Consider the following 25004-nt stretch of genomic DNA (forward strand, 5'->3'; position numbering starts at 1 on the left):
TTAATAAGGTTTTATGTATAAAACACTCAGATGGTGTGAATAAAAACAATAACTTACTGATCAAGAAATACGTTCAATAATAATACAAATAATACACTTTATTTCTATAGCACCTTTCATACAAGAATCGCAGCTCAAAGTGCTTCACGGCAGCAAAAAAAGACATAGGCAAAACATTTGCACAAAATTGACAGATCAAGAGCAATGCATAAAGTGCAGACATAAAATAAGTATAAAATGAGCATCAACATAGACAAAGTTAAAGTTAGGTAAGACATAAAACATTAATTCACATAGTTTTTCACATTAGGATCTAACATATTAATAGGCCTCTTTGTTTACGGTTTGATCATCACTGATACATATAGACAATTTAAAAATAGACAGTAATAAAAGAGTCAAATAAAATAGACAGAGTAAAATAGTGCAATAGTGCAGTGCAATAACATAGTTAGTAAAATAGAATAGACAGAGTAAAATAATGCAATAGTGCCGTGCAATAACATAGTTAGTAAAATAGAATAGACAAAGTAAAATAATGCAATAGTGCAGTTCTGAATGACTGTTTAAACAGTTTGAAACCTGACAGTCTTTCCTCCTGTTTGATACCCACATAGTTTGAAACCTGACAGTCTTTCCTCCTGTTTGATACCCACACAGTTTGAAACCTGACAGTCTTTCCTCCTGTTTGATACCCACACAGTTTAAAACCTGACAGCCTTTCTTCCTGTTTGATACCCACACAATTTAAAAACCGACAGTCTTTCCTCCTGTTTGATATCCACACTGCAGTTTAAAACCCAACAGTCTTTCCTCCTGTTCAATGGTGGGGAAATTATATAAATGATATACAGTATATTACATTTTCACTTTCTCAACATGAAATTACTGTAATAGCACTCAAATTACAGATGATGTTACTTTCAAATAGATAAATAGACAACATTATGATTAAACACGTCTTTAAATAGAGCTGGAGATATTAGTACTACTTCACTCCAATGTTCATAAACAATGCTAACATGAGATGGATCTTTATTAATCCACGAGTCATAGCAGCACAGGGGTGGGGGAGGGGAGGTACAGGCAGGGAAATAGAAATAAAATATACACAAATAAAAGTATTGTAGATAATGAAAAGATGAAAGATAAGGTCTGATCTGCTGAACAGGTGAGACATATGTAGACTCAATCCATAATACCACTATGTGCATATGTACAGCCCACCATGGTATAATATACAGATTATATCCTAAAACAACCCCATGTACAAATATATATGTATCTAAGTTTACTCTATACAACAATACTCCATACTGGGTCTTACGCCAGAGACACAGTGCCGCAAAGTGCTGGTATAAGAGCTGCCAGTTTCCAATCTCCATGTCAACTGATTGGACTGTTCATATCAGCCGACTCGCCATCTTCAGAGATAGTTTCGGCGTCTGGTCTATTTTCTCTGTGAGAAACTAGATGTGGTTGGAAACAGAGGAGCAGAATCTCTTGTTGACTGGCACATAGCCCCTTTCGTGACTGTGATGCACGCCAACAGGGGTTGGACGAGTGAATCCACAGTCCCTTGCTCCTCCATAGGAAAATCCCATAATTAACTCTGAAGATTTCGGACAGAGAAGCGCAATGGTTTGAAAGCTTGGCGTTAATAAACATTAAAATCATTTTTATAAACTGGTCAACACTGGTCAAGTCAACACAGCTTTATTTTAGGCATTGGGTGCCTGATGCGCATGCGCTGTGATCACAGCACAGGCGCATCAGGCAGCTAAAGCCGCTTTGAGCAGTGTTGACCAGTTTATAAAAATTATTTAAAATGTTTATTAGCAACGCCAAGCTTTCAAACCATTGCGCTTCTCTGTGATAAATTACTTCTGGTGTGAACAGCCAGGCTCCTGCATACATACATACATACATACATACATACATACATACATACATACATACATACATACATACATACATACATACATACATACATACATACATACATACATACATACATACATACATACATACATACATACATATATACATACATACATACATACATACATACATACATACATACATACATACATACATACATACATACATACATACATACATACATACATACATACATACATACATACATACATAGATTAAGTGAATTATCAATAAACATAAATGTGCGTATACAAATAAGATTTAAGATGCTAATAAATGAATGAATGATATGTGAGTCCTCGTGCAAAGTGCACCAGAGTCCATGCAGGTTCAGTAGTCAACCACATATGCATCGGGCAAAAATGGGGCTAGTTTTGCATAACACGCCTGGCGATCTCATACCCAAATAAATGTGTGATTTATTATACTTTATACTTATAGCACATGCATGAGTCTGGTCTCTTTTTGAAATTAAACATTCTGAACTTTCTTCTACAACAAAGAAGAATCACTCTGAGTGCTAATGAAATAGAGTTACAGAGGCTTTAACACACTGAAGTAAAAGTTTTGTGTACGCACATTTCAGTTTACTTGCCAGATGCCTGTTTTTGAGTTCCAGCTGAGAGGTATGCGCTGGAAAACATAACGCTTCCATAGCCTGAAGTCTTATCTAGTACAGGTCCAAAGTTGATAACAATCCCACGGAAAATTAGTGTTTTACAAAGGCTTTAATTCTGCGTTAATTCGGCATGATTATCCAAAATAGCCATCCGCTTCCATTGATTCCGAGGCTCTAGTCAAAACAAAGGTCTTCCCTGGCTTCTTCTACCCCTTTCTTGTTGCAATCAGCCCTCGCATGGGATAGCCCTGGCTCCAGAATTGAATTGGCTACAAAGGTGGTCAATCATTTCGGTGACTGGTCTGTTCAGGACCCGGCCAAACCTGACGAGGTCACTTGTCCGAATGGCTTGTCAAATGACGCTCGTCGGATGTTTCGTCTTGTAACTCCAATGACCATGAAATTCAGTCGATTTGCATATTCATGATCGACGCATCGTATTGTTGAATGAATGAATGATCATTACATTTATATAGCGCTTTTCTAGACACTCAAAGCGCTCCCCGACCCCACAATGTAGGGTGGAAATTGCCTCCTTTGGTAGCACCCAACCTTGGGCTATACGCAGGCTCAATGGCTACCATACATTGGCACCAGGCACACCCAACCTTGGGCTATACGCAGGCTCAATCATGGCTACCAATGTACATTGGCACCAGGCACACATCACACCACACAATGGCTGAACGGCTCAGGAGACAGGGATTGATATCAGCCAATTAAGGGGGAGGGATGAATAGGTGGTCTTGATGTCAGAGACCTGATTGGGAATTTGGCCAGGAACATCGGGAAACCCCCTACTCTTTGCAAGTAGTTACCTAGTTACAGGCAGCCCTAGTTCTAACAGGGTGCTGGGTTCAGTAGTTACAGGTCTAACAGTTCTACCAGTTCTCCAACAGTTAACCAAGTCAGTCCTCACCCACGGTTGTGGAGCCTGATGGCTACTGGCACAAAGGACTGACCAAGCAATAAATGAGCTTTAATTAATCAATTAGCTGTTCTTATGGAGCCAGGAACACCTAATTGAATGCCCAGTTTGTCTAAATTATTTTCCTCTTGGGGGGGGGGGGGGTGTTGTGGGGGGAGGGGGGAGCCAGGCAGGGAAGGAAATAATCATTTAGAAATATGTTGTGTTGCTACAACCACCAAAAAACAGCATTTTCAATACAAGGGACAATGAATAGGCAAATACAAATTGGATTTAGACTATTTTCTTTGCAAAAACGTAAAAGTCCCACAGATTCAAGGAAGTCATATGAAATGAATTGTTGAACTGATACATCACAGGGCGAGCCTGGCTCTGCCATTGAAAGATGGTTTTTTACTTTGATGATTAATGGTCTAGTTGTACCACAATATGAATGAACTTTTAGTGGCACAATACCAACGAACGAACCCCAGAGCATCTTCAGTGAGCCAAATCAAAGATGGTGGCCTTCGAACAATGTGTCCATTCCAAATATCAAAACGCTTGTCACTAAAACCACTGTTGGGGCTAGTCTTGGACAGGGTCTTTAATTACCTGTCTGTTTCTGTGTCTTGTAGTCTACTGTGAGCATGCAGTAGGTGTGACTAACTAAACTGCATATTATGACGCTCTGAACAGATTTCTGGCTGTAATTAAGAGGGCTAGAACAATATGAGAAGTTTGGCTCCAATGCCAATTACTTGGGAGAAATAACCTTTCTCAAAGACAGTATGACAAATAGTATTTTTAATTGTGAAGAATCGGTGAAGTGTAAACTATAAGAACTATAAGAATGTGATCGCTTAAAAAAAACACAACCAAATAAGAAATTGACTTCCGTTTCACATAATACATAGCCTTGTGTTTTAATAATAACAATGTCAATATATTCTATATAGGCCTACATATACCATATTCTATTTGAACAAAAAAGTTTAACTCTAACTTAACTTAAGAGCAAACTGGAGGAACCATAAGAACCAACCAGTCATTTGAACGTGTAGAATAATAATAATAATACATCTATTTTATATAGCGCTTTTCCAGGTGCTCAAAGACGCTTTACATGGGCAGGAGAGACAAACTATGGCAAAACAAAAAACAAAAAACAGAACAAAAATAATACATGACAAAAATAAAATAAAACCGACAGAATTAGAGGTCAAAATCAAGATTGAAAAGGTGAGTTTTGAGGGCTGATTTAAAAGATGTCAGGGTGTTTGCATCACGGATATGGCTGGGGAGGGCATTCCAGAGGGAGGGGGCAGCAGCAGCAAAGGCCCTGTCGCCCCAGGTCCGGAGCTTGGTCGTGGGAGGTGTTAGGAGGTTGGCATCTGCAGACCTAAGGCGACGGGTGGGTGTGTGATGGTGGAGGAGGTCGGACAGGTAGGGAGGGGCAAGGTTGTTGAGGGCTTTAAATGTGATGAGTAGTATTTTAAAATGTATCCTGTATTTGATTGGAAGCCAGAGGAGGTCGTGGAGGACAGGGGTGATGTGATTAGAGCGACGGGTGGAGGTGAGCATGCGGGCAGCAGAGTTTTGGACATATTGGAGTTTATTGAGAATAGTGTTTGGTGAGCCGTAGAGGATGCTGTTGCAGTAATCTAGTCTTGATGATATGAATGCATGAACCAGTGTTTCAGCAGCGGAGAGTGATAGGGAGGGGCGAAGATGAGCAATGTTCCGGAGGTGATAGAAGGCCGATTTGGTTATGTGGTTCACATGGGGGAGGAAAGAAAGGGTGGAGTCCAGGATGATGCCAAGGTTACGGACGTGAGTGGAGGGGGTGACAATGGTACCATCAATATTTAGGGTGAAATCCTGGGTGTGGCTGGTGAGGGATTTTGGACCGATAATGATGATTTCTGATTTATTGCAGTTTAATTTGAGAAAGTTATTTTGCATCCATGTTTTGATGTCTGTGAGGCAGGTGCTGAGGGTGGAGAGAGTGGCTGGAGTGATAGTCTTGGTGGAGAGGTAGAGCTGAGTGTCGTCTGCATAACAGTGAAAACGCAGGCCATGTTGGCGGAGAATCAGACCAAGTGGAAGGATGTAGAGGATGAAGAGCAGGGGACCAAGTACTGAGCCTTGGGGGACACCATGAGTGATGGGGGCAGTGGGGGATTTGCAGTTGTTGATAGAGATGAATTGGTGCCTGTGTGAGAGGTATGATTGGAGCAAGGTGAGGGGGATTCCGGAGAATAAGTTAGATATCATTGGTTGAATATCATCAGATCATCATCTGACAGATCCGTCTAAGTGGGTACGCCTGGTAAACGACCATTAACGATAGGTTATGACTATAACCAAGTTCTGTTAATTAGGGGTGACGCTTGGCATCACTCATGCACTCCCTCGCGTACGTGCACGCGCACTGAATAAATTCCACAAATGTACCTTTAATACCAGTATTAGTCTGACCACACCCCTCATCAGCTTACCTTCATAAGCAGGTGTGTGGTCACCTGCTCTCCTCATTCCCAAGCTTTCACCACAAGGTGAGGTCAAGGGCTGCAGCGGCGTCGGTTATAGTCATAACCTATCGTTCTGTTTCATTAGGGGATCCGCTTGGCATCACTCATGCACATAGGGAGGCCGAGCGGAGCCACTGGCCGACAAATACACCCCGCTGAAGGCCCCCCACAACCAACAGAACAGGGAGGGCCGAGCCCCCCCGACCCCCTCTAATGGAGGGCACCCCCCCTATTAGAGGTTTCCCGGGAGGGCGACGGACCCGACCGTGCGAAGAGGCACTCAAGCAACTCAACGCACAGGGTGAGCAGACCGTGGCTTGACCCCACGACTACACACACGCACAACCCGCATGCCACCCGGGAACGAACGGAGGGAACAACCTCGTTACTGCCCCCAGAATCACGGGGTCAAGGGCAAACCCAACCCCGTGGCAAGGCCGTAGCAGCGGAGCGCGAAGGAAGACCCAGACCCACCAAAGGGACTGGACCCCCTGGAACGGGGGCCCGGAGAAGTCCATGATGCCAGCATCAAGACCCCACCAGGTGGGCACTTAGTGACCCCGCCCCCCACATCGCCAGCGTATTCGGACAAAGGCCCCTCAGCCGAGCGGGCCCTGTCCTCCCCAACAGTACACTGCCTGGCACACTGACCCTGCAACAGGCAGTCAGCATGGCCGTAAGCACACAAAAAAGGTTAACCAACGGAAGCAGGCAGCGCACCGGGGAAAACCAGGCAACAGGCTGTTAACCCTAGCCTGGAGACTGCGGACGAGACAGGCGCCAGAAAGGATAGCTGAACACAGCCGCCCCGGCGGAAGGCGCGTATGCTGGCGTTGTTGCATGACCAAGCCTCCATTTAAAAACCCCCACCCAGAGGGGTCGAGGCAGAGAAGGCTGACACGATTGGCAGACGTCATGAACGTGCAGGGGCACCCTCAACCGGTTAACCCGGGAGTTGACACTGCAACACACCAGAGAACCAACCACCCAGGTGTTACCTTATGCGGTGGTTGGTCCCATAACCCCTCAGGAAAAAACTCCAAAACACACCTGCGGCACTGCCGCAGCCCGTGTTCCAGTTTCCAACAGGGTTATCCCGGGCCTACGGGTCAACGAAAACATTAATTCTGCCGATCGGCCACCAGATGGCGCTCTCGAACCGTTAGACAGTTGGTGGGAGCCCACCAGCACATCTCAGGGCTCCGGAAAGAAAATATGATTTCGATCACAGATTTTTGAAATATTGATATCAAAGACGAGTTACGGCGTCCTCGGCACCTTTAGCATGGCTCTGAATGACGTGAAAAAGCGTTTTCCGGCAATCAAAGTGTTAATCTCGTAACACAACACGACTCATCTCACAACGTAAAAGTGCAGATTCATATTTACACAACCCCACCATATGATTTGTTGAAGAAACACACAGTTTGTTTGGCCAAAAAACATAGTCCCCCTTATGTCGGGGAACTTTTTATTGTCATAAGTTTTAAGGCACAAAAACACAATCATAGAGGGGCCGGGGAGGGTGTAAAGGAGAGGGGACACAGAGGGGAAAAGTCACTCTCAGCGGCGTCTGCCACCTCGCGCCGCTCGAGTCTTGCCACCCCGAGGAGCCCCGGAGGGACGGTAGGTTACTGTCTGCTGGTCTCGACGTTCCCTACCGTCTCCTCCGGTCGTGGATGGGCCGGCGGCAGCAGAAACGCCGTCTCTTCTCCTGGCCCTCTTGGAAGGGCCAGCAGCGGCGGTAGAGGCAGTGGTAGGGACGACGGAGACAGCTCGACGTCGTGGACGCCTTCTGACTCCACCGGCAAGGACGGGAGGCGGAAAATGGGGTTGAAGGATGGATCTCTCCTCTGCCATCTCTCTGCATGTTGAGGTCATCAACCGCAGGGCCTTCCCGAACAGACCAGCGTCGGAGAGGGGCTCTCTTCCGTTCCGGCACACGGGCCTGCTCCAGCCAAAGATGACGCTGGCCCAGGGTGGCCAGGGCGCGCACTTTCCCCATGGCTATGGCCAGCACCTGGGTAAGGTGCAGGACAGCTCCTGACGCCTGGGTGATCTGATCGCATTTTACCTCGGTCAGATCCGTGCCGCCCGTCATAATCCCCGATACAAATCTAGCTAGGTGGGCGATGTTAGACGCCGCAGCCAGCGATTGTGTACCAGCGATGAATGACTGGTCACCCCAATATGCCAATCGCCTAGCCAATCTACCCTGGAGGACCGGCTTGCATAAGGGTTCCCACACCATATCCGGACAGAGGAGAGCGGCCATCGGACTATCAAGCCGAGGCACGCCCTCCCTCATACCTTTGACTAACCCCGACACCCGCGTAACTGGTACGTAGGTGGGGGTAAGTCCCATGATGTGAGACACCGCCTGACCCTGACGAACATAGGTCCCCATTGAGGGGAAAAATGGGTAGACAACGTCCACCCCTCTCACCGGGCGACGCTGCCAGAGATGACCTATGAGATCATCAGGGACAGGAGCAGGCAATGGCAGCGGCAGCGGCACGCCGTTTGCGGCGGCGGCTACCGCCATGAGCTCGGGAAACAAAGCCTGCAGTTTCCCCTGCGGACCTTCCTCCACCGAACCCGCATCCCTCACATGCAGCAGGCTGCAACTGGTCAAGGAGCCACAGTCTGATGTGGCCGATAGTAGGGCATCCTGCTGATGAGGCCAAGGTGGTCCCACCGAGCCATTTCTCCCCCCTCCGGTGTTTCCTGGATAGGAGGGATACTCTCCTCCACGGGACCATCAAACAAGAATCCGTCCGACTCTTCCATGAAGTCCTCAGTTTCCATCGGAAATCCAGAGCCGGATGCATCCTCGCTGGTCTCCAGCAGTTCCCCAAAACCAGGCCGTTCGCGCCTGCATGCCACCATCTTGCGACGTGAACGGGCAGACGAGAAAAGTTTGCGTCGCAAATCCTCCGGCTCCAAGACAACCCCCCGTTCACCAACGGACGATTCCCTGGAACCAGAGTCGAGATCAGGCCACCGCCGGAGCGACGGCACCGACTCCTCGGCTCTTCGGAGAGGCAAACTATCCATCGGCTGTCTCCTGGGCTGGGTCGGCAACCACGAAAGTGGCAACAGCCCAGCACCAGAACGCACGACGGAGGCGGGAATGGAGAACCGCTGGTGAAGAGTAGGTCTAGCGGGTCTACTCTCCGAAGAATACATTATGACCCAACTTTTTCTTTACAACAGATATGAGAGAAGAAAAAATTAAGCACAATGTATACTCGTCACAACTCTTTTCAACTAACAACACGTCAAGTGGGGTACTACCGAGGCACTTCCTTGTGGTGAAAGCGAGAAGGAGGAGAGCAGGTGACCACACACCTGCTTATGAAGGTAAGCTGATGAGGGGTGTGGTCAGACTAATACTGGTATTAAAGGTACATTTGTGGAATTTATTCAGTGCGCGTGCACGTACGCGAGGGAGTGCATGAGTGATGCCAAGCGGATCCCCTAATGAAACAGAACCCTTTCACTACCACACTATAGAAGGTTAACCCTTTATTACTGCTGAATGATGTTTTTGAGTTTGCAGTACCTATACAGCTAAAGAGATTGGTTTTATCTGGTATCACAGTGGCTAAAAAGCTGATAGCATCACAATGGTTTCAACCGGAAAAAATGTGCCTGAAGGTCTGGATTCTTACATATCTCAATGTGATTTATCTAGAAATATCTACAGGAAGAATTTTGGGTCTCAATGAATCCAAAATGACAATGTGGTTAGAAGTGGTGGAGAGAATAAAAGCTAGCATATAATGGTAGTGTCTGGTCAGGAGCGAATGATAATGGATGGATTATCCAATGGGGGGTCCGGAGGGGGGGGGGGGGGGGGTGCGAGCAAGAGCATATGTGTGTAGGGTATTAGATAGCAGGTATTAGGGGTATATCTTGGATAAGACATTTAACTAAATGGTTGATTTCATTGGATGTGCACTGTTAATTAATGCTTGTATATCTAATCTTGTGTTGTCATGTTTGTTTATGTGTTTGTTTAAAAAATAATAAAAAAATTTAAATACAAAAAAAAGAAGGTTAACCCTTTCACTACCACACTATAGAAGGTTAACCCTTTCACTACCACACTATAGAAGGTCAACCCTTTCACTACCACACTACAGAAGGTTAACCCTTTCACTACCACACTACAGAAGGTTAACATTTCACTACCACACTACAGAAGGTTAACCTTTCACTACCACACTACATGATATTAACCCTTTCACTACCACACAACAGAAGGTTAACCTTTCACTACCACACTACAGAAGGTTAACCTTTCACTACCACACAACAGAAGGTTAACCTTTCACTACCACACAACAGAAGGTTAACCTTTCACTACCACACTACAGAAGGTTAACGTTTCACTACCACACAACAGAAGGTTAACATTTCACTACCACACTACAGAAGGTTAACATTTCACTACCACACTACAGAAGGTTAACCTTTCACTGCCACACTACAGAAGGTTAACCTTTCACTACCACACTACAGACGGCTAACCCTTTCACTACCACACTACAGAATGTTAACTCTTTCACTACCACACTACAGAATGTTAACATTTCACTACCACACTACACAAAGTTAACCCTTTCACTACCACACTACATAATGTTAACCCTTTTACTACCACACTACAGAAGGTTAACCTTTCAGTACCAAATCAAAATCAAATCAAATCAAATCAAATTTATTTGTACGGCCCGACAACACATGTTAATGTCCCCATGGGCCGGACACGTCTTCTTTAAACAAGTCAAGAAGAAACATAACAATAAGTCAAGAATAAAACAAGAACACCATAAGGTCCAACAAATTTTAAATAAATGCAAATAAATGAATGAATGCAAGCACTCCCAGACATACCCCACGCGAAGGTAAGGAAAAACTCACTAAAACCTAACAATAGGGAAAAATGCACCACAGGCAGTGTGGAGGAGAGAAACCTTAGGTCGCTTTCACATATAGTTTTGGTGGACTCGGTGCGGTTCTGGTGGTGAAGTTGCAACATTGTTGCATTCTTCATTTGGTTCGTCTGCGTTCACATAGCAATCTGTCAGGCGCACAAACTTTCTGAACAATGTCACGCGGTCGAAAAGGGCGTTCGTCTATTTGACAATAGAGAGTGGAAATGTGTGTGTGGCTGCGAGCCCGTGTGTGCGCGCGCGCGTGTGTGTGTCTGTGTGTGTGGACTGCGAGCCCTCCAGATCAGCGGAGGCGGAGTTTTTTATTTTGACGTGACATTGATCCATTGTTCTATTGAAGCCCATTACCACCATCCTCTCGCTAAACAACTTGTACACAGCGTTGTTTTTATGAGTGCCCACTAGTGGCTGTTTTATTTGGTCTTCTGCCCATATGTGTACAGTGTGCTTGTTTTGCAGTGAATGCCGAGCGCCTCGGTAATAATATAATAAGCCGCGTTTTTTCTTCCTTAGTTCTACCCAAGATGCACAGTTAGATATATAGATATATAGATAGATAGAGAGATAGATGCAGTGTGCTTGTTTTGCAGTGAATGCCGCGCGCAGTGGTAATAATAAGCACTTCCTAATTCCTATATTTGGTCCGCGTTTGGTCCGATGAAGCGAACCGAGACCTATGTTTTTGGTCGGACCAGAGTTCGTGTGTTTGGTCCGCGGACCGAGTTCGACGTGCATTCACACAAACCCGAAAAACCGGACTATCGAATTCTGGTCCGATAGTCCGGACCAAACAGCCCCTGTGTGAAAGCGACCTTAGAAGGGCCATTCAAGGGGGGATCTCCCTTCTTAGATGTCGGTGATAGTAGTGTTGCAGACTAATAGTTGGTAAGCATGCACTCATGTGTGTAGTGAAACACAGATGAGTGCATGCAATAGCAACTGAACATTTTGAAAAATTAAAGATAGAGCTGATAGCGATAGCAACTGAACATTTTGAAAGATTAAAGATAGAGCTGATAGCGAATCTATTTGAGGCACAGGGGCGGCGCAAAGAGGGTCGCGTCCTCCCCGTCTTAATCACGAGACGTTCAACACTCCGGTCATCGCTCTGAGACAGCCGGAGACAGGGAGATAGGGGGCGGCGCAGAGAGGGTCGCAACCTCCCCGACATCATCGCGGGAGCCACACTACATAAAGTTAACACTTTCACTACCACACTACATAATGTTAACCCGTTCACTACCACACTACATAATGTTAACCCTTTCACTACCACACTATAGAAGGTCAACCCTTTCACTACCACACTATAGAAGGATAACCCTTTCACTACCACACTACAGAATGTTATCATTTCACTACCACACTACAGACGGTTAACCTTTCACTACCACACTACATAAGGTTAACCCTTTCACTACCACACTACAGAAGGTTAACCCCTTTCACTACCACACTACATAAGGTTAACCCTTAAACTACCACACTACAGAAGGTTAACCGTTCACTACCACACTACAGAAGGTTAACCCTTTCATTACCACACCACAGCAGGTTAACCTTTCACTACCACACTACAGAAGGTTAACCCTTTCACTACCACACTACAGGTTAACCTATCACTACCACACTACAAAAGGTTAACCCTTTCTGTTGTGAAGGGCCAGATTAAAGTTGAGAATCTACATTTATTGTTTTATATACTTTGTATATTATTTATATATACACGGTATATCCCTTTAAGCCTGCGTGTAGATCATAGTAATATTCACTTCCCTTATAGTAAAGCCCCCTGACGGTGGCGCCAGGCAGTCTTGCACTCAGACAGGTGCAAGGGGCGAGTTTGGGGCATGTCAGAACATGCCCGGAGACAGCGTATTGATACCAGACAAAGACTGCGGTTTGGGACTAGATATTCACTTAAGTATAAATACAGCGCAAGGTGCGCACACCGTTAGAGAACGTTCAGTACCTTACCCACCTTCACCACGAGTCAACGTGCAGTGAAGTGAGCAACCTTGCGTCTAACAGAGCATTGAGAACCACGTGCGAATAGTCAGAGTTTAATGTAGTAACGTCGAGTTCGACCTAATCTAATGTGAAGTAAATAGTCGTTCATTTATTGTATATCGTGCGGCCACAGTTCGTTCGTGTGTAGCATTACCCAGCGGTTCGTCGTGTCTTTAGCTAGTGTACTTAGCCAGGGTGTGTGGCCTAAATACGTCGCCCACACCCGAGGAGTCCTAGGCGGAGAACCGTTGGACATGTACACAGGAGATTCGGCGTCGGCGATTGCAGAACCATTACTGGTTGGATTATATTGATTTGGAACGTGGTACCCGGAGAAGAGCATCGTTGATTTCCACTATCGTTTGGGATTCAACCTCGTGAGGATTACAACTCGGGCCGGCCTCGTGGACGGAGGCTGGCTGGCTGTCATCAATGCTGTCGAGCATTTGGATTACAATTATTACTTTTCTGCTGATCAAGGGAGTTTACAAGGACCGACTCCTGTACCTGGAGTCTCTTTATTCCTCATTGAATCAGACGGAGTACCCGAACATTCTTCTACCCTCCAGGCCTTACACCCCCGGAGGGAACCCATTGTCTCCAGGCGGTACCAGTGTTGCCCTATCTAGTTGCTACTATACGACAGGTGGTGTCAACTTAGACCCATCGTAGGATTCCTGCTATTCCTAGTGACTCATGCTATTGACTGACTTTACGTATATTCTTCGCCATACAAGCGCAACCCTAATTCTCATTCTGTAACCTAATGTTGCCTAATAATAATAAAATACCCTCAAATACTATTTATTTGTCAATGCCGTGTTCTTGTGGGTGTTCACCATCTATATTTGATGTACTGTCTGGCCAGTAATTAAAGTACATAACTAGCAGTGGTTTAATCTATCACAATCTTTAATACAGTCAGGGTTTTGTAACCCCTCAGTTACACTTTCACTACCACACTACATAAGGTTAACCTTTCACTACCATACGGTTAACCGTCTGTAGTGTGGTAGTGGAAGGGTTAAACAAGCTTCTCAGAGCCAACGTGTGACACCTGCCACTGTGCCACAGCCACCTCACGCACCTTGAAGTCGCTGCCAGTCAACAGATAAAGGTCCTGCCATTGGCAACTGGCAGCTGCTAATCCACCAGAAGAGCTTTAGCTAAATACCAGGGACCCAACAACCTTGATGTTCCCAGTAATAGCCAGGGTGGAAAGGTGCAAGTTGACTCAGCAGTACGGCTCAGTTGACTCAGCAGTCAGCAGCACGACTCAGTTGACTCAGCAGCACGACTCAGTTGACTCAGCAGCACGACTCAGTTGACTCAGCAGCATGACTCAGTTGACTCAGCAGTTGACTCAGTTGACTCAGTTGACTCAGCAGCACGACTCAGTTGACTCAGCAGCACGACTCAGCAGCACGACTCAGTTGACTCAGCAGCACGACTCAGTAGCACGACTCAGTTGACTCAGCAGTTTCAGTTGACTCAGCAGTTGACTCAGTTGACTCAGCAGCACGACTCAGTTGACTCAGCAGAACGACTCAGTAGCACGACTCAGTTGACTCAGCAGTTTCAGTTGACTCAGCACTCAGCTGAGTCTAATCTCATCTCATTTAATTTAATCTAATCTAGTTTCCCAGTGTAAATTACATTGTGATATGAAATCTTCTTTTTACATCTTTATATCTTGTAATAAAAGTTGTCATGGTCCTGTTTCATGCTCTATTTTCATGCTCTAAATACTGCTGCTAATAATCTTAATTTTAATTAATTTAAAAACAAAGTTTGTATATATATATATATATATATATATATATATATATATATATATATATATATATATATTAGTGCTGTCAATAGATTAAAACATTTTTACGAATTAATCGCACAATTTTCTGTATTTAATCTAGATAAAAAATCGCATTTTTCTACTTAAGACCGAAGCTTGTAACAGATATTTACTTGAGTAAAATCATGGAATTGATGTAAAATCAACACAAAGAAAGTATACCGTAATTTCCCCCCATTTTTCGACCCTGCAGCTTATATAACGGTGCAGCTTATATGTGACTCGACGTGACCAAACCCGAAAATGTAAAAATCGAAATATTGCTTTTTTGACTGCATTGAAATGTTATTTATCTGTTTCCTTATTTGCTAAACTTAATACAACTTGTAAATGAGTTAATTCTTGTTATTTGTCCGACAGTATTGTGTCCCAATGCTAATTACATATGGTAATTAAACATTAAAACACCTGCGGCTTATAGTCCAGTGCGGCTTATATATGTACACATCATTCAATTTAGCTGCTGCGGCTTATATTCAGGTGCGGCTTATAGTGCGAAAATTACGGTATTTAGATTCAAAGACTATTTTAATAGCTTTCTTTGAATACAGTTTCTCTCCTGTGAAATACAAATGTTCAACAAAACCATCAACATTGACTCAGCTAGACCTCTTTCTTATATCCGGGGCGCTAACAGAAATAGAAAGTTGAAAATGTTTCACTCCATAGATTAATCTAGATACATTTTAAACTATTTAAATGAATCTCCAAAGTTAAAGCATTAACTTTGACAGCCCTAATATATATATATATATTAGTGCTGTCAAACGATTAAAATATTTAACTCGATTAATCGCATGATTGTCCATAGTTAACTCGCGATTAATCGCAAATTAATCGCATTTTTTTTTCTTTCTTTTTTTTACCTTAAACAGATCTTTTTCAAGTTCCAAGTTTTAATACTCTTATCAACATGCAAGTCAACAAATGCTTGCTTTGTGCAGCCATTTAACACAAAAGGATGACCCTCATGCATTGCAAATTTGCATCAAATTCAAAACAGAGTGATGCACAAAATAACTTAAAAGAAAATAATAATTTAAAACAATGAATAAAGTGTGCATGAAATAATAGGGGAAAGAAAACGTTAGGAACTTGTTACATTCACACACACAAGGGCTAATTAATCACACACCCCCCTCTCTCCCTCACACACACACTCTCCCAGCTCTTTTTCTCTTTTGCCCCTTCCTCATCTCTCTCACCCCCCTCTCTCTCTATATCTCACACACACACACACACACACACACACACACACACACACACACACACACACACACACACACACACACACACACACACACACACACACACACACACACACTTCAGAAACAAACATAGTATCAATGAGAGCATCAATAATACACCTGAGTGAAGTCTAGAAAAAAAAAAAAAAAATTGTAGTTAATCTTGAGTTAAAAAAATTAGTGGCATTAATAGAATCGGGAGTTAACGCGATATTAACGCGATATATTTGACAGCCTTAATATATATATATATATATATATATATATATATATATATATATATATATATATATATATATCTTGTGGACGACGGTATACATTCATAATCAGTAGACCTCTCAGCCCTACTAGACTCGTCCACTAATAGATTTTGCACCGTGATGTCTCTCTCTCTTCCCTCTGTGTCTTGGAGAAGACGTGACATGTTGTGTTATACTTCGCAGGCCTTGGAGACGAGGAAGGATCTCTGGTTGACGTCACACTCGTCCAGGAAGACGAGAGATGATTGAGACAATGGGTGAGTCGTCTGTTATTCTGATTTTATTCAGGAACTGTTTGATTCACACCTTATCTGTCGGTTTAACTGTTGTTGCAAGTTGTAGTGAAGTTGTAGGGTTTGTTCCAAGAACAAAATACCATGTTTACATTGAGTTTTAACGATAAAGATTTTGATCGATTTTATAGTAATTCTATAGTTTCTATCAAAAGTTTTTGGATTTCATAAAGGTAAAAACATATATTGCGACACAAATAGAGAGACAGACGAACAACAGACAAAAATAAACAAAAAAGCATTTACACACATGCCAGACAGTATATGAATTGAAGATTCAATTTCAACCCAGACTAAAAAAAACGTTGGCATTTAAAGGAGATGAAATATTTTCTCTTTGATTCAATTGTGTTCATATGTCTTTCATCCTGTCTCAAACTATAGTTTGGGATCCAAAATGGGTCACTGGGCTTCTTCTGACGGATCCCCATGGCAACCACATGACAACAGATATGTCACAACGAGCCTGGGTCACATGACAACAGATATGTCTCAACGAGCCTGGGTCACATGACAACAATAGTAATGTCTCAACGAGCCTGGGTCACATGACAACAGTAGTAATGTCTCAACCAGCCTGGGTCACATGACAACAGTAGTAATGTCTCAACCAGACTGGGTCACATGACAACAGTAGTAATGTCTCAACCAGCCTGGGTCACATGACAACAGTAGTAATGTCTCAACCAGACTGGGTCACATGACAACAGTAGTAATGTCTCAACCAGCCTGGGTCACATGACAAGAGTAGTAATGTCTCAACCAGACTGGGTCACATGACAACAGTAGTAATGTCTCAACCAGCCTGGGTCACATGACAACAGTAGTAATGTCTCAACCAGACTGGGTCACATGACAACAGTAGTAATGTCTCAACCAGACTGGGTCACATGACAACAGTAGTAATGTCTCAACCAGCCTGGGTCACATGACAACAGTAGTAATGTCTCAACCAGCCTGGGTCACATGACAACAGTAGTAATATGTCAGTGATATGTCTCAACCAGCCTGGGTCTCAGAATCAGAAGTCTTCATTAACAAGTAAGCTGCACATACAATAATTTGTCTTTGTCATTTGGTGCATCAATATTAACAGACAATATCAACACTTACAAAGCAAGTATGAGACATTTTTTTTGTATTATCTTTTATATATATATACAATGGATTATATAAACTAAATAAAAATACAATAGAATAGAATATAGGAATAGAATCGAATATCTCACGACGCGAGAAAAAAAAAAACACTCATGTGGTTCCCTGAGGTGGACAGAGGCCGTGTAGCACAGTGTGTGATTTCCCTCCCTGGTCAGCCCTTGGAGATAAGGCCTGCGGGGTCCACAGTTATCAGTGAAACGCTTCCCTGCTCCAGAACCAGCACAGTATCTCTCCTCCTCCCCTCGAGAAACAAAACACCAAAAGACCGAACAAACAAACAAACCAAAAACCACCCCTCGTCATTACGCCTGCCCGGGGCGAGAAAGCAACCAAAGCGCCGACGGAGTTACCCAAAATGGTACGAGTTGCTAACAGGAAAATCTGTCTGCCGAGACTCCGGTGGTATTGCCTTTGTTTCGTGTACAAGCTCGGTTCAGACAAGCCGGCCCTCGGACTCTGTTCACGCCCTATTAGGTTCTAGTCACAGCCGGCGGGCCAAATTGTCTCGTCCTCGTCCGAAAACGACGTCGGGCCGGATCCGTCCTCGCTAACAAGCCGCTCTGAGGAGAACAGGCTCCAGGCGCCTGGTGGTGGAGCTTATCCAGGGTCCAGCAGCCCCCCACCCACCCCAGAACCCCCCCCCCCCCCCCCCCCCCACCACCCACCCCAGCAGCCCCCACCCACCCCAGAAGCCCCCTACATTAGCATAGTAGGTAGTAATATAGGCATAGTAGTATATAAACATATTAGCATAGTAGGTGGTAGTAATATAGACATAGTAGTATAAACATATTAGCATAGTAGGTAGTAGTATAGGCATAGTAGTATAAACATATTAGCATAGTAGGTACTAGTAGTAATATAGGCATAGTAGTATATAAACATATTAGCATAGTAGGTGGTTGTTATATAGACAGTAGTATACAAATATTAGCATAGTAGGTAGTAGTATAGGCATAGTAGTATAAACATATTAGCATAGTAGGTAGTAATATAGGCATAGTAGCATAAACATAATATATAGTTTTAGTTTTTTTGTTTTGCATAGATATATATATAATATATATATATATATATATATATATATATATATATATATATATATATATATATATATATATATATATATATATATATATATATATATATATATATATATATATATATATATATATATATATATATATATATATATATATATATATATTTGTTTTGTAAGGTTTTAAATTAGTACACTTATTTGAGTAGTGGAAAAGGGGTAGGATTAAATAAGTGTATACTTCTTCCTACTCCTTTTCGAACATGTAAATTGAGTTATGTTTTGCTTTTGTTTATTTATTTAAATATTTTCATTTAATTTCTTGAGATCAATGATTTGTTTTGATTTTATATTGTTTGTATTTATTTACATCAAATAAAAAAAAGATATTAGCATAGTAGGTAGTAGTATAGACATATTAGCATTGTAGGTAGTAGTAGAGACATGTAAGTATAAATCTTTATTTGTCATCAGATTAACACACACACATGCGATGGGCGACCCACAGGAACACACACACACACATGCACTGAGTCGCTAACTAAATGTTCTCTGCACCTCCTCCCATCCCGTCGTCCTTCCCCCCAAGGGCAGCCTGTCCGATCCACCCGTGCTCTCTGTTGAGCTGAGCAGCGGTCACCCCTAGCTAAACCCGCCAGCGGGGGACGTTTGGTTTGCCTTCTTTTTCCTCTGTTTCCGTAACTCCAGCATCACGTATTAAAAATGATTTCCTGTGGGTGAGAATAGCATGTCGAGGTTTCACTGAGCCAATGATACACCCCTCCCCCCAACAAAGAGTGGATCGTTTAACTTACATCTGGGCATCTCTGTTTGATGGCATTACAGAATCTAGCTTTAAAGTGTACGCAAGATGTCACACTCTGGCAATGAGCTGAACAACAGTTAACTGCTAACCTCGCTAAATGTTTACCGGTAGAGTTCCGCAGTGTAATCGGTAACCCGAGGTACAATGGCGGTAGCAAATAGTTCAGCTTGTTTTTGTGTACAAAAGTTGGACCACAACAGGTGGCGTAGCGGAGATTGCGCTTGTCACCAACGCAGGAGATGCTGGGTTCGAGCCCAGCTCTCGGCGTTGCTACCAGCTTGGCTGGTCGTTCATACTAATACAATTGGCAGTATTAGGGGGTGGGAAGCTGGTGGGTGGGAATCTGGCGTTGTGGACAGCGACGCCTACAGGTCAGGTCTCGGCGCTTGCTCAGCGGGGCAGGACTTGGTGGAGATAGCGTGCCCTCCGACGCGTTACACTTCACCAATGAGAGTCCTCGCTGCCAAGTGAAAAAGAGCGTCACTGGCTTGACGGCGCACGTCTCGGAGGAAGCGTGCGTTCGACATCAGGACACCCTTGTACCGACTCGTGGGAGAACATGCGTACAACAACCAGGTAGGGGAGGGGGGGAATTGGCACAACGACTAATTGGGACGGGGAGAAAATCAGAGAAAAATAGGAGAAAGAGAAGGTAAAAAAAAAATATAAAATAAAAAATGTTGCCCACAAACTCGAATTCATCAGTCATTATTGGGATATTCGACTTAGCGTTCCATAGATTTGATTATGAAAATAATGGTTCCTGCTCAACTGAAACAAACAAAGACCTCCAACACTTGACCTCTTTAAAAAGATTTTCCATGACACTTTGCAACTGGAACAGCGTAGGGGAGAGTGGGGTAATCAGTGCCAAGGAGCAAGTAGTGCCACCCCTGTTATCTAGAAAACCATAGAAGAAGTTGGTCATGTGACAACATATTCTTGAAGAGGCATCCATTTTATTCAACCTGCAGGGAGACACCTGGCTTGAGAGGTAAGCACATTTAAGTTCAAAAAACTTTTTTTTGCCCTCCAAAGTAAAATTTGTATGATCAAGGTTTTTTTATTGCTGTGTTTGAACAATTATAGACAACTTTGAAAACAGTTCACACATGTTTTAGTGATTTAGTAAGCTACACCATGAGTCTATACAGTTAGCATGATGCTAGCTCAAAACAGCTGGGGGATGCATTTTTTTCAAAATGGTAGGCTTGGGGTGATTTGTGCCAAGGGCCTGGGTTAAGTTGTGCCAGGTGTTCTGTTTGTTAAGTTGCCCCAACTTATAATTATTAACTATATTACTTTATTGTATTTTATTGTTATTGTACATTGTATTCTTACATTTGATCACTAAAACTATGTGATATTCTTAATTTTAGACCAAAATCCATCATGCCATGCAGATATACAAACGGAAGACAGACAGGGTTTCAACTCCTCTTGAGAAGTTGGAAAGAGCAGTGAAAGAGGTGCAACAGGGGAAGACTATACGTCAGGTTGGAAAGGAGATGAAGATCTGCAGGATGCTTTTACCGCTTTTGAGATAAAAATGATCTGTTTTACGTAAAATTATCAATGGCACAATTTACCCCAGTGTATTCTCTCTAATGGCACAACTTACCCCGCACCGGGGGCAAGGTGTGCCACAAAACCACTTTTTTTCTAAAGCTATATTTCTGAAACAGTTTATTTAAGATCCAAAGTGATTGTCCCCAGGGATGCACAACATCCTAAACTATATGTACATATTTTAGTTGGGGGCATTACTGTAATCCCCTTGCTTTAAAGGCACTTTAAGTAAAAATTGGCACTACTCACCCCACTCTCCCCACTCTCCCCTACATATACTATTTGAAGAAGAAGAAGGACGTCTTTCTTAGAACTTTGGAACCCCTCATGTACCTCTGACTATCCACCAACATCAGTGTGTTGTGCCTTGATGTAATGTGACCATAGATATTTAATTTTATTATATTGAATTTTATTTAATTAAACTTAACTTTTTTACCTTTTATTATTATTTATCATCGTAAAAATAAACAATAAAAAGACAATTTAAGAAAAGAATGGTGAGTTGTTTACCGGTAGAGTTGTCCCCCAAGGAACAAGTGCAGCAACAAAAGCTCCGCTTGTTTTTGTGTACAAAAGCTGGACCACAAAGTCGAATTCAGTCATTATTGGGATATTCAACTTATTCCATAGATTTGATTATGAAAATAATTTAGTGAGTTGCAGCCCTTAACCCTTTCACTGCCACACTACCAAATGGTTAACCCTTTCACTGCGACCATACAGAAGGACAAAATGTTAACCCTTTCATTACCACACTTCAAATGGTTAACCCTTTCACTGCGGCCATACAGAATGTTAACCCTTTCACCGTCACACAACAAAGGGTTAACCCTTTCATTACCACACTACCAAATGGTTAACCCTTTCACTGCGACCATACATAAGGTTAACCCTTTCACTGCCACACAACAAAGGGTTAACCCTTTCACAACCACACTACAAAATGGTTAACCCTTTCACTGCGACCATACAGAAGGTTAACCCTTTCACTGCCACACGACAGACGGTTAACCTTCTGTAGTGTGGTAGTGAAAGGGTTAACCCACATGCTGATATATATCCTCCTGACCTCCACCCTCTCTCTCTCCCCCTGGCCGCCACTGAAACCCTGCAGATACGCAGCGTGCCTTGCAGGCCGTGGAGCGGCTCCAGGCCAGGCTGAAGGAGCGGGGCGAGGTGCCCACAGAGGAGAAGCTCAGCCTGCTGAAGTCCGTGCTCCAGAGCCCCCTCTTCCACCAGATCCTGGCCCTGCAGAAGTCTGTCCAGCACCTGAAGGAGCAGGTTAGCCTCTCAACACATCATGACACGTGTTTGTGAATTTAAATCCTGCTAGATTTGTTTTTTTGTGATAATTTTTTTTAAATGTATTATTATAATTATACATTTTTTACATGAAACAAGACAACACAATACAGTAATAACAACAATAAACAGGACTTCACAGGACATAGTAGCAACAGTAACAACAACGGAAATAACAGACACTAATAACAAACAATAAAACAAAACAAAAACATTTAAATACAATTGTGTTACCAGAGACACCACAATTTTTTTTTTTAAATGTAATTATATAAAACATTTCCTCCCCCATTCCTACCCCACCAAATCCTACTAGATTCGTATAGACCACTGCAACACTTCCGGTATTCTGAAATCATGGGAGAGAGAGCGGGGGGAGAAAATGAATGAATGTGGATGAGAGCCTTAACATTTAGTGGTTGTAACTACGGCTGTGGGAGTGTGGGAGACATGATCCAATAGACTTGTATACGCCTATCGGGGAGTAGGTGCAGAAAAGTGAAAAATATAGTATATAAAAGTTATATAGACTATATTTTCTCCCCCCGCTCTCTCTCCCATGAGCTCAATGTAACACGGAAGTGCAGTGGTCTATGGGCGGTTTAACATTTTATTTGAAGGAACAGATCAATCAGATAGATACCAGTTTCCTCTCTGTTCATTCAGTAGAAATCTGTCCGGCTGCAAGCTAGCTTAGCACACATGAATGTAAGCGTATATGGACCAGCTAGACTAGCTGTTGGCCAAAAAACACCTATCCCTGTAGTTCTAAGCTAGGCTAGCTGAACCCTATTCGCTTCCATTCATTGTGCTAAGCTAGGCTAACATGCAGCAGCCAGATAGCTTAATACTGAACACACAGATGCCACAGAGAGAGGAAATTGGTATCCATCTTTTTGTCTGACTCTGGAGAAGACGGTAGGCGCATTTCCCATGATGTTGGCGTGTTCCTTTAAACATTCTTTTGACAAACACAAACACACAAGCCTTTATATACAAAATTACCTTTCTACACCCGAGGTTGTTCCCTTACTTCCGGAAGATCCCACTGGCAGGGTTCCCACAGACATTGCAAAATGAAATTCTTTCAAGTACTTTCCTAAGCACAATTTTTCATTTTAAAATGATACAATTAACTTTTAAATGCTGTTTTTTATAGAGAACAAATCAGATCCAATATTTATGGCTTAAAACCAATTTCCGACAATTACTTACACTTTAAATACAAAAATGTAATTTCTTGATTCAGAACAATTTTATCATGGATGAACAAAGCTTTCAATGCGAATGGTTGATTTGAATTTCAAGGACCTTTTAAGCACCTTGCTAAAAAAAATGCTGTTTTCAAGGAATTCCAGGCCTTGACCTTTTTTTGTCAAATATCAAGCACTTTAAGCACTTCAAGGACCGTGTGCGAAACTGCGAATCTACCCTGCACTGGTTACTGTCATGGTCACCCTCTTCATCCTCCTAATTCATTCTCTGTGGAGCTTTACATTTGTGTCACTAGGACTCAGAGAGCAGGATAAGCTCTGTGTCTGGCTTTGGGAGACGGCAGTGAATGTTCTCTAGTACACACACGCACACGCGCACGCACAGACACACGCACACGCACACGCACACGCACTAGCACACACACACACACACACACACACACACACACACACACACACACACACACACACACACACACACACACACACACACACACACACACACACAAAACCCTCCCTGGGCAATGAAAGAACATATTTTAAAGCTGACATTCAGTGGTATTCGGCTTAAATGTTTTATTTTTCTTCTTTTAAGTATTATGACGTTATTTTTTTTTTTTCGTCCACTTTTTCTCCTCCTGTTTTTCTGTATTTTCCTCCCATCCCAATTTAGTCGTTATGCCAATTCCCCCCTCCCCATCCTGGTCATTGCGCGCATGTACCCCCCACTGCCTCTTTTCGCCTGACAGCGCGGACTCTCATTGGTGAAGTGTAACGCGTGGGAGGTCACACTACCTTCACCATTTCCCTACCTCGCTGTGCAGGCGCCCTGACCGACCTATAGGAGTCGCTGTTTACAACAACCAGATTACCACCCACTGGCTTCCCTCCCGCTGACACCGGCAATTGTGTCAGTATGACGGCCGGCCAATCCGGAGGCACCGCTGGCAGCCGGATTCGATACTAGTGTATCTGCGGTGGTAGACAGACGCTTAGTCCGCTGTGCTACCCGGCCGCCTGTATTATAACATTATTCTGTAAATGGATTAGCCTAGTGGTTGCATGACAACTTGACTATAATCCAACACCCACAAGGTAGAGGTAAAAGTTCACGTCAATAGTATCTCAATAATGTCAATAGTATCTCAATAAGGTCAATGGTATCTCAACAATGTCAATAGTATCTCAATATGGTCAATGGTATCTCAATAAGGTCAATGGTATCTCAATAAGGTCAATGGTATCTCAATAAGGTCAATGGTA

At 43.2% G+C, this 25004-nt stretch overlaps 1 protein-coding gene across 1 annotated transcript in view; it reads left to right on the top strand.

Annotated features, from left to right (window-relative positions):
• The window catches only part of LOC311226789 (multiple PDZ domain protein-like), a gene marked incomplete at its 3' end in the record, with an annotated part of 241582 nt that overhangs the window by 5681 nt on the left and 210897 nt on the right, over nucleotides 1-25004 (top strand). The window contains exons 2-3 of the mRNA XM_084312194.1: nucleotides 16518-16591; nucleotides 22340-22506. Of these exons, the coding sequence (XP_084168320.1) occupies nucleotides 16576-16591; nucleotides 22340-22506 (183 nt within the window). The 5' untranslated portion in view covers nucleotides 16518-16575. The remainder of the gene's footprint in view (nucleotides 1-16517; nucleotides 16592-22339; nucleotides 22507-25004) is intronic.

This window comes from Notolepis coatsorum (genome assembly GCF_963971535.1).
Source record: "Notolepis coatsorum genome assembly, chromosome: 4".
NCBI lineage: Eukaryota > Metazoa > Chordata > Actinopteri > Aulopiformes > Paralepididae > Notolepis > Notolepis coatsorum.